Source organism: Bufo gargarizans, chromosome 2 (assembly GCF_014858855.1).
Source record: "Bufo gargarizans isolate SCDJY-AF-19 chromosome 2, ASM1485885v1, whole genome shotgun sequence".
Lineage (NCBI taxonomy): Eukaryota > Metazoa > Chordata > Amphibia > Anura > Bufonidae > Bufo > Bufo gargarizans.
In genome coordinates, this window is record NC_058081.1 from 31,189,115 (window position 1) to 31,202,621 (window position 13,507).

At 43.7% G+C, this 13,507-nt stretch overlaps 1 protein-coding gene across 1 annotated transcript in view; it reads left to right on the plus strand.

Moving 5' to 3' along the window:
* The window catches only part of LOC122925555 (complement C3-like), a 300,847-nt gene that overhangs the window by 190,497 nt on the left and 96,843 nt on the right, over positions 1-13,507 (plus strand). Inside the window, exons 21-24 of the mRNA XM_044276913.1 lie at positions 7,729-7,789; positions 7,962-8,048; positions 8,160-8,348; positions 12,574-12,649. Of these exons, the coding sequence (XP_044132848.1) occupies positions 7,729-7,789; positions 7,962-8,048; positions 8,160-8,348; positions 12,574-12,649 (413 nt within the window). The remainder of the gene's footprint in view (positions 1-7,728; positions 7,790-7,961; positions 8,049-8,159; positions 8,349-12,573; positions 12,650-13,507) is intronic.

Genomic DNA, 13,507 nt, shown 5'->3' on the forward strand with positions numbered 1-13,507 from the left:
AAATGATCAAGTGATTATGTGGCTGGAGGTATATTAGACGGTCAATAGATATCAATTTTACTACAGGCCAGTGGACTACAGGCCCCAAAAATTATTAATTAACCGGACAGAAAATATCAAGCGATTATGTGGCTGGAGGTATATTAGACGGTCATTGGATATCAATTTAACTGCAGGCCAGTGGAGAACAGGCCCAAAACATGAGGCATTTCACCGGACAGAAAACATTAAGTGATTATGTGGCTGGAGATATATTAGACGCTCATTGGATATCAATTTTACTGCAGGCCAGTGGACTACAGGCCACAAAAATTATTCATTCAACGTATAGAAATCATCAAGTGATTATGTGGCTGAAAGTATATTAGACGGTCATTGGATATCAATTTAACTCCAGGCCGGTACAAATACATATGTTTAAAAGAACTAAAAATATAAAATTGGATTAAAAACATGGCTATTGAAATCCCCCCTCTTGAATAAACGCCAAATGATAATAGGTGAAATTCGATAACACATGGTTGTCACATCGTCAGGGGTGTAAAATTCCTCCGAGGGCCCAACAATTAGGCATTCACCGTACAGAAAACATCAAGTGATTATGTGGCTGGAGATATATTAGACTATCATTGGATATCCATTTTTACTTCAGGCCAGTGGAGAACAGGCCCAAAACATGAGGCATTCACCGGATAGAAAACATGAAGTGATTATGTGGCTGGAGGTATATTAGACGGTCATTGGATATCAATTTTACTGCTGGCCAGTGGAGTACAGGCCCAAAAAATTATTAATTCACCATACAGAAAAGAACAAGTGATTATGTGGCTGGAGGTCTATTAGACGGTCATTGAAAATCAATTTTACTGCAGGCCATTGGAGTACAGTCCCCAAACATTACGCATTCACCGTACAGAAAACATCAAGTGATTATGTGGTTGGAGGTATATGAGACGGTCAGTGGATATCAATTTTACTGCAGGCCAGTACAAATACATGTCAAATACATATGTTTAAAAGAACTAAAAATATAAAATTGGATTAAAAACATGGCTAACGAAATCCCCCCCTCTTGAAAAACCTCTGAATGATAATAACATTTGATAACACGGGGTCATCATAGGTGTTGACTTCCTCCGTGGCCCCAAACATTAGGCATTCACGGGACAGAAAAGGCCTTTTATGCCGCTGTATTTACATAAGACAGGGACCATCATTTGTTCTGGGTGGTAGCAGATATGTGTGGACTGGCATGAGGAAATTCAATTAAACGTGGTCGTCACAGGTATTGAATTGCTCCTAGATCCATGCATCATTCATTTTTAGAAATGTGAGGTAGTCCACACTCACAGTCGTGAGCTAGGCGAGTGCGCTTATCAGTCACGATCCCCCCTGCTGCGCTGAACGTCCTTTCAGACAAGACACTCGATGAGGGGAAAGCCATGCCAAATTGTGCCAGCTCTGGCCACAGGTCAAGCCTGCACACCCAGTAGTCAAGGGGTTCCGCGCTTATCAGAGCTTCCACATCGGCCGGTAACCCGATGTAGTCGGACACCTGTCGGTCTAGGCATTCCCTGAGGCTTGATCCGTAGGGCAGCTGTCGATGGGTTGGCTGCAAGAATGATCTCATGTCCGAAGGGACCAACATATCTTCAAACCGCCCTCTTCTTGCATGCGCTGTAGGATTGGTACCCGCAACTGTTTCTCTGTGGGTGGAAATTCCTCTGCCAGTGCCCGCAACAGCAGAATGCAGCATCTCTCGAAGCAAGGCCTGGAAATGCTGCATTCTGACAGCCCTCTGTGATGATGGTAACATCTCCGCCATTTTGTGTTTGTACCAGGGGTCTAAGTACATTGCAACCCAGTACTGGTCCTTGACCTTTATTGTTTTTATACCGGGTCCCTCTTCAAACACTGGAGCATGAAGGCCCCCATTTGCACAAAATTGGAAGCGGTTGAGCAGCCTTGCTCCTGCTCATCGCCCAGGAGAATGTCATCCTCGGTCTCCTCCCTCCAGCAACGGACAACACAAGGGATCCCAGAAAAGTTTAAAGCCTGCTCTTCTTTCTCCTCCTCCTCCCCCCAGACACCATCCTCCTATGACTCCTCTTCAGACTCCTGCTGACTTGTCTCAGATGGAGTAGCCCCCCCCTAGGAATTCATTCAGCATTGCGACTTCCTCATCTTCCTGCTACTGTTCCTCGACGGCTTGATCAATGACATGACCCAATGAACGCTCCAGAAAAAGGCGTAAGGTACGATGTCACTGATGGCGCCCTTGCTGCGACTGACCAGTTTGGTGATATCATCAAATGGCTGCAGAAGTCTGCATGCGTCGTGCATGAGCAGCCACTGGCGCGGTAAAAAACAAAAAACAAGCTCCCAGAACCTGTCCTTCCGCAGAGTTCGTACAGGTAGTCGCTAACCTGAATACCGCAATGGAAGGTTCCCGGAAGGAAATATTTCTCCCAGGAGGGCATCCCTGAACTATATGGCCACGTTCAGCGGCAATTTAATATATCTCTGGCACACAGTGTCGGTGCCAAGATACATTAGACCACAGACACGTGGTCTAGCACACACGTGCAGGGAAGGTACATTACTTTTACTGCCCACTGGGTGAACCTTCTGATGGCATGTAACCCGTGGCACCTGTGTGGATTTGGTGTTACCGCATGCAGCCCGGCCTCATCTTCTCCTCCTCCTAATCCATCCTCCGTCTCCTCCTCGGCTGACTTCTCCTTTTCCACTGCTACCCCCTATTCCACTGCACCCCCCAAGCTCCCCAGAACCTATTCAACGTGCCAGGTGAGACGTTGCCATGCTGTGCTGCAGCTGTTGTGCCTGGAAGCCAAGAGCCACACCGTTCCTGCACTGATTTCAGAGGCCGATCAGTGGCTAACCCCGTTCAATTTGACAGTTGGTAAAGTGGTGTGCGACAATGGTGCCAATCTGCTGAGCGTGCTGAAACAGGGCAAAATGACACACAGGTCATAAACTTAGTCGTGCATCGATTCGTTGCCAAATACTCCGGGAAGTCTTGCTGCAGGCCAGGAAAATCTCTGGCCATTTTAGAAGATCTTATACAACCATGGCTCGCCTTGCTGACATTCAGTGGCAACATCCCTTGCCTGTCAGACGTCTGATTTGTGATTACCCGACGTGCTGGAACTCCACATTGTATATGCTTGATATATATGGCCTCAATCAGTTGTTAGTTGAAGCTGATATATCGCCCTAAAGCAGTAATTTTGTGGACACAGGTATATGGAAAACCTCTATCACTATTTTATGGAAGCTGATATATGGAAGGCCTCAATCAGTTGCTAGTTGAATCTGCTATATCACCCTTAAGCAGTAATTTTGTGGACGCAGGTATATAGAAAACCTCTATCACTATTTTGTGGAAGCTGATATATGTCAGGCCTCAATCAGTTGTTAGTTGAAGCTGGTATATCACCCTAAAGCAGTAATTTTGTGAACTCAGGTATATAGAAAACCTCAATCACTATTTTGTGAAAGCTGATATATGGCAGGCCTCAATCAGTTGTTAGTCGAAGCCGGTATATCACCCTCAAGCAGTAATTCTGTGGACGCAGGTATATGGAAAACCTCAATCACTATTTTGTGAAAGCTGATAGATTGCAGCCCTCAATCAGTATTTTATAGAAGCATACAAATGCACTATAATATACTTTATATGTTAGAAAGTCAGGTCCATAAATATTGGGACACCGACACAATTCTAAAATTTTTGGCTCTATACACCACCACAATGGATTTTAAATGAAACAAACAAGCTTTAATTTCAGGGTATTTACATCCAAATCAGGTGAATGGTGTAGGAGTTACAACAGTTTGCATATGTGCCTCCCACTTGTTAAGGGACTAAAAGTAATGGGACAGAATAATAATCATTAATCAAACTTTCACTTTGTAATACTTGGTTGCAAATCCTTTGCAGTCAAATACAGCCTGAAGTCTGGAACGCATAGACATCACCAGACGCTGGGTTTCATCCCTCGTGATGCTCTGCCAGGCCTCTTCTGAAACTGTCTTCAGTTCCTGCTTGTTCTTGGGGCATTTTCCCTTCAGTTTTGTCTTCAGCAAGTGAAATGCATGCTCAATCGGATTCAGGTCAGGTGATTGACTTGGCCATTGCATAACATTCTACTTCTTTGCCTTAAAAAACTCTTTGGTTGCTTTTGCAGTATGCTTTGGCTCATTGTCCATCTGCACTCTGAAGCGCCGTCCAATGAGTTCTGAAGCATTTGGCTGAATATGAGCAGATAATATTGCCCGAAACACTTCAGAATTCATCCTGCTGCTCTTGTCAGCAGTCACATCATCAATAAATACAAGAGAACCAGTTCCATTGGCAGCCATACATGCCCACGCCATGACACTACCACCACCATGCTTCACTGATGAGGTGGTATGCTTAGGATCATGAGCAGTTCCTTTCCTTCTCCATACTCTTCTCTTCCCATCACTCTGGTACAATTTGATCTTGGGCTCATCTGTCCATAGGATGTTGTTCCAGAACTGTGAAGGCTTTTTTAGATATTGTTTCTAGCCTTCCTGTTTTTGAGGCTCACCAATGGTTTACATCTTGTGGTGAACCCTCTGTATTTACTCTTGTGAAGTCTTCTTTTGATTGTTGACTTTGAAACACATATACCTATATCCTGGAGAGTGTTCTTGATCTGGCCAACTGTTGTGAAGGTTGTTTTCTTCACAGGGGAAATAATTATTCGGTCATCCACCACAGTTGTTTTCCACAGTCTTCGTGTCTTTTGGTGTTGCTGAGCTCACCGATGCATTCCTTTTTCTTAAGAATGTTCCAAACAGTTGTTTTGGCCAAGCCTAATGTTTTTGCTATCTCTCTGATGGGTTTGTTGTGTTTTTTCCAGCCTAATGATGGCTTGCTTCACTAATAGTGACAGCTCTTTGGATCTCATCTTGAGAGTTGACAGCAACAGATTACAAATGCAAATAACACACTTGAAATTAACTCTGCATCTTTTATCTGCTCATTGTAATTGGGATAATGAGGGAATAACACACACCTGGCCATGGAACAGTCGAGAAGCCAATTGTCCCATTACTTTCGTCGCTAACAAGTGGGAGGCACATATGCAAACTGTTGTAATTCCTACACCGTTCACCTGATTTGGATGTAAATACCCTCAAATTAAAGCTGACAGTCTGCAGTTAAAGCACATCTTGTTTGTTTAATTTCAAATCCATTGCGGTGGTGTATAGAGCCGAAAATGTTAGAATTGTGTTGATGTCCCAATATTTATGGACCTGGCTGTATATTGTAAGTATATCACACCCCTCTGTGTATCACACCTATTGATAGCACAACGTTAGCAGTCTGTAAATGGAATTTTGTGGCCCTATTAGCTAGCGTTTGGTGTCCCTAAGTTCCTAACAGCCTGTCCCTGCTCCAAAATGCAACCTCTCCCTACACTGGCAAAACACATAATGTAAAATGGCTGCCAGATCCGGTTTTGTTATAGGGTTGGGGGGTGTCCATGTGCGGAAACGTCTCAATTGGCTGTACTGTCCCACCTGATGGATGTGTCATGGGTCAAAGTTCAGCGCAATCAAAAGAATATGGCGCACCCGGACATCGCCATATGTTTGCATGTTCGGTGGATCGCGAACGCGCAAAGTTCGCCGGAAACCAATCGCCGGGCGAACTGCAAGGCCATCAGTAGTGAAGGAGAAAACACAGCGCATGAACAACATTCTTTCCATTCATTGCTATGGAACCTCCGAAAATAGCTGAGCAAGCTTGGCCACCTCGCTATTCACCGCTGCGGGACTGCTGGAAATAGCCGAGCCAGCACTCAACAGTGAACAAAGGGTAGCTGAGTAAGGGAGATGCACTCTCCTTCACTTTGGAGGTGTAGAATTCGGTCCTAGAGGTGAGACCCATCCGACATTTATGGCAATATGACATAAATGCTGAGATGGGAATACCCTTTTAAATGCTCTACCGGTGTTTTGGTTTATGACCTTTTAGTGGCTTTTTTTGGTTAGTGTTTTAGTTTTTTTCTTCAAAATGCAGCATGATCTAGGTTCTGTTTTTTATGGCATTTTCCACAGGAATTTCTATACAACACCCGGGAAAATGCATGCACAAAATTACACTAACATAGTTTATAAGGCTGACAAAAGACATCTGTCCTTCCAGTGCGGCCTGTTATCCTGCAAGTTGATCCAGAGGAAGGCAAAAAAAAAAACTGTGAGGTAGAAGCCAATTTTCCTCATTTTAGGGGGAAAAAATCCTTCCTGACCCCAATCAGAATTACTCCCTGGATCAGTGACCCATCTCTAGTAGCTATAGCCTGTAATATTATTACACTCAAGAAATACATCCAGGCCCCTCTTGAATTCCTTTATTGTACTCACCATCACCACCTCCTCAGGCAGAGAGTTCCATAGTCTCACTGCTCTTACCGTAAAGAATCCTCTTCTATGTTTGTGTAGAAACCTTCTTTCCTCCAGACGCAGAGGATGTCCCCTCGTCACAGTCACAGTCCTGGGGATAAATAGATGATTGGAGAGATCTCTGTACTGACCCCTGATATATTTATACATAGTTATTAGATCTCCCCTCAGTCGTCTTTTTTCTAAAGTGAATAACCCTAAATAATCTTTCTAGGTCCTATAGTCCCCCCATTCCAGTTATTGCTTTAGTTGCCCTCCTCTGTACCCTCTCCAGCTCTGCTATGTCTTCCTTGTTCACAGGAGCCCAGAACTGTACACAGTACTCCATGTGTGGTCTGACCAGTGATTTGTTTAGTGGCCGGACTATGTTCTCATCACAGGCATCTATGCCCCTTTTGATGAAACCCATTATCTTTTTGGTCTCTAAATAAAAACTCCACAAAAAAAACTATTAAACATAGAAACATAGAAACATAGAATGTGTCGGCAGATGAGAACCATTTGGCCCATCTAGTCTGCCCAATATACTGAATACTATGGATAGCCCCTGGCCCTATCTTATATGAAGGATAGCCTTATGCCTATCCCATGCATGCTTAAACTCCTCCACTGTATTTGCAGCTACCACTTCTACAGGAAGGCTATTCCATGCATCCACTACTCTCTCAGTAAAGTAATACTTCCTGATATTACTTTTAAACCTTTGCCCCCCTAAAAAGTACATTTGACATTTAGAAAAATGGCCTTAAGCTACAGGTTTTGTGGTAGTTCTTTATGTAGTTTTTAAACCAAAACCAGATGTGGATATATGAGAAGAGGAGCATCAGTGTATTCTTCATAATTTTCATTCTTTGTGGATCCAGTCCCGGAATTGGTTTAGAAAACTACATTGGAAACATCTTCTTAAATTTCCACATCATTCTTCATGTTCAATTTCTGCCTTAGGGGCTATTCACACGTTCAGCTTCAGGACATATTAGACATCTATATTACTTGTGTGTGTGATGGCCCGGACGTAAATTTAACAGACCCGAACTCACAGCATCATTAAAATCTATGATGTTGTGAGTTCAGATCCGTTAAACCCACAGACTGGTCCTGACACATAAGAGTAATGCAAAATTGCAGATGCATAATAAGGAACAATCAAGGGTGGTTGATAGTGCCTTCAAAATTAGTTTCAAAGATGTCCTATTTTATTTATCATCATGCCAAAGAGACTCAACCACACATCAATTTTCTGACAATATCCCTTTTTATCTCCAGCCGGAAGGAAGACGTCTGACACAGACCGTGACATCAGTTGTTTTGGAGCCAGAACTAAAAGGTTTGTAAATTGTTATAGGCTGTGGTGTTACCTTATACTTGTGGATTTTCTTTTTTTTGGGGGGGGGGGGGGGGGGTAGTGGGAGTAAAATAATTTTGATTATTTTGCCGTTCTTGTTATGTCCAAACTCCAAGTAACTTCAAATTTCTTCTTATTGCTGATTCTTATACAGGAGGAGTACAAGAAGAGCTGATCTCAGCAGTAAATCCCCAAAATATTGTTCCCAATACACAATTTTCCACCATCATAACCATCCAAGGTGAGCAGTGATTAGCTAACCCTGCTGTTACAGTATATAGGATACATCTACTTTGTGAAATAGGCACTCTTCTTTGCCTAACATCATGATTTATATCTCCACATTATCCAGGAAGCCCAAAAAAATCTATTGATGGTGGCAATCTGACCCACCTAATCAATGCTCCAAGTGGATCTGGCGAGGGAAACGTGATAACTATGACGGCTCCACTGATAGCCACACATTACTTGGATGTCAGTAACCAATGGGAAAAAATAGGACTTCAGCGCAGGGATCAGGCCATTCAGTACATCAAAAATGGTATGATATTCTCTAGTTATTTTTTTATTCCAAGAGTATCATGTGGAGACAAACAATTTAGAATAAAAATTAGCAATCCAAAAATGTTATGGAAAAGGTCAACCTCAGAGATATCCTCTTGATCTTCCAGGAGGTTTAATTGATTGACTTGATGATACTACATGACCTCTTGGAAAGCCATGTCCCAGTCCTTAAAGGGGTTGTCTCACTTCAGCAAATGGCATTTATCATGTAGAGAAAGTTACTACAAGGCACTTACTAATGTATTCTGATTGCCCATATTGCCTCATTCATTTTTCCATCACATTATACACTGCTTGTATCCAGGGGTTATGACCACCCTGCAATCCAGCATATATATATATAGGAAAAAACACAAGCCCACGCGCACTCATTTTTCGTGTAGTGTGAACACCAAGCTTCAGTTTTCCTGTGGTTCTCCCTCTGTCCCATATGTAAACCTTAGTATTTATGTACAGACTATTTCAATAACATCTTATTGTAATTTCCTTCAGTATAAAGACTTGAGTGTACACCTGTATTACACTTTTGTGTCGTGCAGTGTCCATTGCCCATGGTGGGCTCATACTGTATCTACGAAGTTTAACAAACGATTCTTTGAGAGAAAATTTGGCCTGCTTCATTGCCATATTATGGAGACATTCTCCTCTAGATGCAATGATACTAAGTGTTCGAAGTGGAATTCGACCCGAACTTCTGAAAAAATTCCATTGGCCATTAAGCCGAATTTCCTTGCGCTTCGTGGTAACGAATCAATTTTTCCTGAAATGGCGGTAAAAAACCCATACTTACCTCATCTATTTGCTTGTGGAGAGGCTGTCGCGGCCATCTTGATTGAAGAAAATGTTACCACGTCATCAGGCTGGCCAGGTGACGTCTGCACGCAAGAGATTTGGCGAGTTTTCTTCAATCAAGATGGCCGCAAAGCAGGAGCGTTGCTAGGTTAAAACATTCGGGGCCTGGGCCCCTGATGTTTTGTCTCAGGCCCCAAATGTCCTGCCTGACAACTAGATACAACTGTAAGTCCTCAGGACAACAATACAATTGAATCTAATGCAGTGGAAGATCTGAAGGACCTGTGGTGACATCACAGGTCATGTGACCAGTAAAAACAGGCAGTGGTTGAGAAGGACCTTCGATTATGTCACCATCATGTGACCAGTGCAGGATTAGTGAAGAGGAGAAGTCCTGGGGGAAGAAACTGTGGTGATGTCTGTACATGAGGAGAGGTAAGTGAAGGGTGAGGCAGGGGAATGCTGGGAGTTGTGGTTATTTAACTAGGACTGTATGTTAGGGCTGAAGGGAGGGATGTTATTTACATGGGACTGTGTGTTGATGGTGGCTGTAGGAGGGAGTGATGTTATTTACATGGGACTGTATGTTGGCGGGTGCTGTGGGAGGGAGTGATGTTATTTAAATGGGGCAGAATGTTGGAGGGGTTGGGGCAGGGTGATGTTATTTACATGGGACTGTATGTTGAAGGTGGCTTTGGGAGGGGATGATGGTATTTACATGGGACTGTATGTTGGAGGCGGCTCTGGAGGGAGTGATGTTATTTACATGGGGCTGCATGTCAGAAGGGGCTGGGGAGGCAGTGGTGTTATTTACATTGAACTGTATGTTGATGGTGGCTGTGAGAGGGAGTGATGTTATTTACATGGGACTGTATGTTGAAGGTGGCTGGTGGGGGGGTGATGTTATCACATGCGACTAAATGTTGAGGGGTTATGTTTACATGGGAATGCATGTTGGAGGCGGCAGGGGAGGGGCTGATATTATTTACTGGAGACTGTATGTTGAAGACGGCTGTGGAGGAGGTAATGTTATTTACATGGAACTGTATTTTGGATGAGGCTGTAGATAGAGAGGGATGTTATTTACATGGGACTGTATATTAGAGGGGGCTGGAGAGCTGGTGTGATGTTATTTACATGGGACTCTATGGTAGAGGGAGGGAAATAGTTTTATTTGCATGGGACTGTATATTGGAGGGGCTGAAGGGAGAGGAGTGATGTTATTTACATAGGACTGTATTTTGGACGGGGGAGCACAGATGTGTGATGTTATTTACATGGGACTGTATGGTGGAGGGAGGAATATAACTACAGGGGGCACTACAGGGGGCATTATAAATACTGCGGGCATTGCAGGGGACACTATACACATTCTTTTTATTACTGGGGGCTCTGTAGGAAGGACTTATAGATCCACCTTATTTCTACTAAGAGCACTATGGGGGCCTTATTACTACTGAGGGGTCTGTAGAGAGCTTTATTACCACTGGGGGAACATAGGGGGGCCTTATTTCTACTGGTGGCTCTGTAAGGGTATTATTAATACTAGAGGGCTCTTCTACTAATGGGGGCATTCTTTGGGAGTCTTATCACTGTGGGGTGCACTGTAGGGGCAGTATTACTAATAGGGGCACTCTTGGGGAGCACTATCACTGTTGGGGGCACTGTAGGGGGCAGTATTACTAAGGAGGGCATTCTAGAAGGGAATTAATATTGGGACTATGAGGAGCACTATTACTATGGGGGCACACATTTTTCTTCAGGATAGTATTTGGGGGTATTGGGGAGCACAGCGAGCAGCAGGATAACACGGTGGGGACTCCAGGTTGGGAGATGATGATAGAGATGTGAGGAAGATAAGATGTCTGTGTGTCACACACTGCAGAGACGAGGCACGGCTGACAGAAGTTGTCCGGACTGAATGGAGAAGATGATGAGAAGATCTACATCGGAGGAGACGTCACCTGGGAGGCCCCAGATGTCACAGGTATGTGCTGCTGTATAGCAAGTACAGCAAAATACGGTGTGCTGGGCGAGGCTCGAGAACTGGGCCATATTCATTGGGGCTTGAGCCCAGGATCTTTTGAGACCCTAGCAACACCCCCTGCGAAGGCCTCTCCACAATAAAATGGATGAGGTGAGTATGTATTTTTTTTAACCTCTGATTAACCCTGAAAGGCCTCAATGTGACTCTCAGATGCCACGATCAGCATTGAATGTGGTATCTGAGGGGTTCAATGATGGGGGGCGGCACTATTGCTGTTCCCCGTCATTGCGCCTGCTACATATCATGGAATGCGATTTGTGAATAAGTATTTGGTAACACATTGAATTTTTTGTCAATGTTCAGCGAAGCTGCTGAATTTGCTCATTTCTAATACTCATGAAGGTACCATACGGTACAAACAGAGGAGCACATTTATTAAGACTGGCGTTTTAGACGGCGGTCTTAATAAATCCCTAAGCTGGTGGTGGTTCCGCCGAAATCCTACGCCAGTTCTAAATATAAGACAGCTTCCAAGCTATTTTTTATTTAGACCTTTTTCTACACCTGACACCGTCCCATCCCCTTCCCTGCTCACCCACTTTTTTAGACCTGGTGTGAGCGGGGAGAAGTCACAGATTTCGGCACAACTAGCTGTTGTATCGCAATCTACGCCTGAAATATGCTGAATAATGAATAAATAGCTTAATAAATGACCCCCCCATGGTTCAATAAGATTTTTATTTATAGGGAATGGTCTGTGTATGTGGCAATCCTACAGTCATGGATCGTAAGGGCTCATGCACACAACCGTATGTATTTTGCGGTTTGCAAAAACGGATCCTCAAAAAAGACGGATAATGTCAGCGTGCATTCCGTATTGAGCGGAATGGAACAGCTGGCCACTAATAGAACAGTCCTATCCTTGTCCGTAATGCGGACTATAATAGGACATGTTCTATTCTTTTGCAAAATGGACATACGGAAATGGAATGCACACGGAGTAAGTTCCTTAGGACTCATGCACAGAAACGTATTTTCTTTCTGTGTCCGTTTATTTATTTTTTGCGGACCGTATGCGGAACCATTCATTTCAACGGGCCTGAGAAAAAAAAAAAGAAGTTACTCCCTGTGCATTCCGTTCCCGTATGTCGGCAGAAAAATAGAACATGTCCTATTATTATCCGCATTACGGACAAGGATAGGACTGTTCTATTAGGGGCCAGCTGTTCCGTTCTGCAAAATACGGAATGCACACGGACTTCATCCGTTTTTTTCGCGGACCGCTAAATACATACGGTCGTGTGCATGAAACCTAAGGGTGTTAAATTTGTTCATGTATGTCCAGTCCCCTCAGAGCATCTGGACACAGCGGAGCTCCTGGTATAAGATGTACATTAACATATTGTATGTTCTTTATTGACAGGTGTAGCTCAACAATTGGCATACGTGAAAGCAGATGGTTCATATGGTGACTTCATTTATACACCTTCTAGCCCATGGTATTGTTCAGATTTACTATTGGTAATATGAAGTTAGTTTTACTGTACGCACTGGTATTGAACTAAATACAGAAGCTGCATTCACTTGGACATGTCACAAGATGTTATCATTAGATGTCCATGTCCTGTGACCTCCCTATCGATTGACACAATGAAGGAACCCTCCTCGTCTTCTGACTGAGATGTCATTTTCTCCATTTCCTGCAATGGGAATTTAATGTTCTGGAGTATAACTCGTCCATTGCAGTGAATGGGATATGATAACTACTGACTTGGAAATTTTAAAGCCTCCAATTGAGGAGATGAAGGGAACAGCACTCTACAGCTGTGTGCAGCGACTGCTCCTTTTAAGGCCTGATGCACACGACCGTTGTGGTGTCTGTGTGCGTTCCGCCATTTGCGGAATGGCACGGACAGCCATTGATATAACTGCCTATTCTTGGCCGCAAAACGAACAAGAATAGGACAGTTTATATTTTTTGGGCGGACCACGGAACGGAGCAACGGATGCGGATGGCACATGCAGTGCTGTCCGCATCTTTTGCGGCCCCATTGAAGTGAATGGGTCCGCATCCAAGCCGCAAAAACTGCAGCTCGGATGCGGACCAAAACAACGGTCGTGTGCATGAGGCCTAAAGTTGAGTATTTGGCACACCTTTAACCAAAGATATGTCAGAGAAGTCAAGGCGTTAAAGGTAGTGTTGAGTGAATCGATTTTCATGGAAAATTTGATTCGCTGCGAAGCCGAATTTCCTCGTTCTTCGCGGTAGCGAATCGATTTTCCCTGAATGTCGGTAAAAATAAATAAATTATACTTACCTCATCCATTTGAGAGTGAAGAGGCAGCTGCCACCATCT